Here is a 2,381-nt window from a genome sequence, read left to right as displayed (position 1 = left end):
CAGCAGGGTGTGCCTGCCGAACTGCTGCATATTTGACTATTCGTGGCTCGATAAGTACCACTCCCTTTGTTCCTAAATAGAAAGACTTATATTTAGGAATGAAGTGAGTATTTGCTAAGTCATTTGTGAATAATCCATAGTGTTTTTGCGGAATTTTTTTTTGCGGGGTGAAAGTAATGTATTCCATAGTGATAGTGTTATAATCGAAGCACCTCAATACATGGTGGTCCTAGTTGAAGCCATACTGCACTGCTACTCTCAATGCGACAATACGACGCCAGTCGATCTGCTACCCTATTCTTTTCCCGTTTAATCCATAGTCAATGATGAGGCAGAGAAATGGAGTTGAGTTCTCATGGTGACCTCATGGATGACCTTAAAAGAGAGAAACGCAGTGATCTTCAAGAAAGGAAGTCTGATGGCACGAACTAGTCCCATGGAAAGAAGCCAAGTCCGAGGAGAGGTTCGACCCCCCTTGATTTTTCAACCGAGATCTTTAGTCCATGATGTTTGTTGTACATCTTCCTGTTCTTAACTCTATTGTACTCTTCCTTTATAAATGGACACTGTTGCATTTCATAAAGCAGTATCGGGTTACAAAAAACAACAACTTCTATATTCATACAACCGGTGTAGACCTGTGGCTAGAAGAGAGTGAAGCCGTCGTCGTACGAGACGTGGTGCCCACGGCGGCACGGCGGCGCTTCCTCGTCCCGCTCCTGGCAGCAGCTCCACCTCCCCTTCCAGTTGGCACGGCCGGTGTTGGGGCTGTCGCCACGGTCGTTCCACCGGTAGACGATGACCCCGCTCTTGTCGCTCCACTCGCCGTCGATCCCCTGGTGCGGCGGCGACAGCGAAAACAGCCCCTTCTCACCTGTAACACAAACACGCATGTGTCCACTCTCAAACGGGCCTCGGGTAGCTCCTCGGCCCTGTAGTTTTGCATAGGCCGCGGCAGTCGTATGGCCCAGGACGTTCGTGGCACACAGCGCGCACAGAGTCGCAAGCTCAACCGCAACCTGAAGATATTTTGCAACTAGTGTGCTGTAGTGTAGTGCAGCAGTAAGTGGTGCTGATACGGTACCTACCGGTGATGTGGCCATGGAAGGCGCAGGCGGCAGCGGAGTTGTCCTCGTCCAGGTACAGGGCGCCGCACCTCAGGCATCGTTTCCTCTGCTCCTTCCTGGCCTTTGCTTCTGCTGCTGCGGCAGCTTCGCCTCCTGTGGTCGCGCTGATCCGCCCACGATGCGGCCACGGGGCAGCCGCAGCGGCAGCGTTGCGGCGCGAAGGACCGAGCGGTGGCTGGGACAGCTTGGGCGTCAAGAGGGTCGGGGTGGGAAAGGTACTCGCCATGGCCTCACAGCTGAGACTGAGAGGATGTGCGGTATGTTAGCACGTGCTCTGGGCTAATGGGCTTTCTAGCGTGTAAGAGCCCATACGTAATACAGATAGATGACAGGCCCTCACCACGATCACTTCTTGGGCCTGTGAGCGTGTTAAGTGGTGCTCCTAGACTGCCACACGTCGCATTTTAGGTGCTCTCTCTGGGGTGTGTGAAGGAACCCATCTGTAGGGTTTCTCGTGCGGCCGCTGCCGCCGTCTGAGAAATTTAGGTCCCCTCGCTTTTGACTGCCATCTTGACGCTGAGAGGTGGGGGGACCTCAGATCTTCAAGATTTCTATGTTTTTCGCCATCGTTTAGTAATCATCATAGTTTTGTGAGAATAAATTCCCAATCGTTCTTTTGACAGTGTCATGAGGTTAGATAGTCTTCTGTCCTCGCAGATCCGATTATTCAGATCTGATGAGTTTATGTTGCTGTCGCAAGCCGTTTCTGCTGGTCTGATTCTTTGTGGAGGTGAAATCTTTCATCAACACCATGGTTGAGATATAGCGATTCGACTGCCTGCACTTCTAGGGGATCATCCCCGACCGAAGTACCTTCATCGATCAAGGCTTCCCATCCGGACGACTCAAGGCGCTTTCAAAAACCATTATTGGTAATGTTCATGTGGGTGCAAGTGTGACAACATCGTTGCTCTAATTCAATTGCAGCCTCTTTACCGAAGTCTTTGGAATATTTCTTCGAGCAAAGATTGACGCCGTGAAGATGTTTTCAATAGATTTCATTGTAATTCTTAGTCATAGGAGTTACTTTGTATTTTCTTGGTTTTTGGTCAAATCAGTGTACCTATAATTGTTATGAGTATGAATAAAGATGCATGTGTTTCTAAAAAAAGGTGTTCTCTCCGGATTTCATTATTTTATAGTTCTACTGTACGTGTTTTTAGTCCAAATCAGTGTACCTATAATTGTTATGAGTATGAATAAAGATGCATGTGTTTCTAAAAAAAGGTGTTCTCTCCGGATTTCATTATTTTA

General features: G+C 48.8%; 1 protein-coding gene across 1 annotated transcript; it reads right to left on the bottom strand.

The window, feature by feature from the left end:
- Positions 1 to 516: 516 nt before the first annotated feature.
- Positions 517 to 1,353, bottom strand: LOC123120662 (uncharacterized). Its single transcript, XM_044540653.1, has 2 exons — positions 1,089 to 1,353; positions 517 to 874 (listed from the first exon to the last, which is right to left on the bottom strand). Exons 1-2 carry the CDS (start codon positions 1,351 to 1,353, stop codon positions 645 to 647), a joined length of 495 nt encoding a protein of 164 aa, XP_044396588.1. The 3' UTR covers positions 517 to 644.
- Between the last annotated feature and the right edge of the window lie 1,028 nt (positions 1,354 to 2,381).

This window comes from Triticum aestivum, chromosome 5D (genome assembly GCF_018294505.1).
Source record: "Triticum aestivum cultivar Chinese Spring chromosome 5D, IWGSC CS RefSeq v2.1, whole genome shotgun sequence".
NCBI classification, from domain to species: domain Eukaryota; kingdom Viridiplantae; phylum Streptophyta; class Magnoliopsida; order Poales; family Poaceae; genus Triticum; species Triticum aestivum.
The sequence above is the reverse complement of the archived record's forward strand: the minus strand, read 5'-3'. Positions and strand labels throughout refer to the sequence as shown.

Bases quoted from the DNA above. Each gene is read 5' to 3' on its own strand.
- LOC123120662 (XM_044540653.1), bottom strand. From the start codon at position 1,353: ATGGCGAGTACCTTTCCCACCCCGACCCTCTTGACGCCCAAGCTGTCC. The intron at 875-1,088 runs GTAGGTACCGTA...TTTGTGTTACAG, and splicing joins CTTCCATGGCCACATCACCG to GTGAGAAGGGGCTGTTTTCG.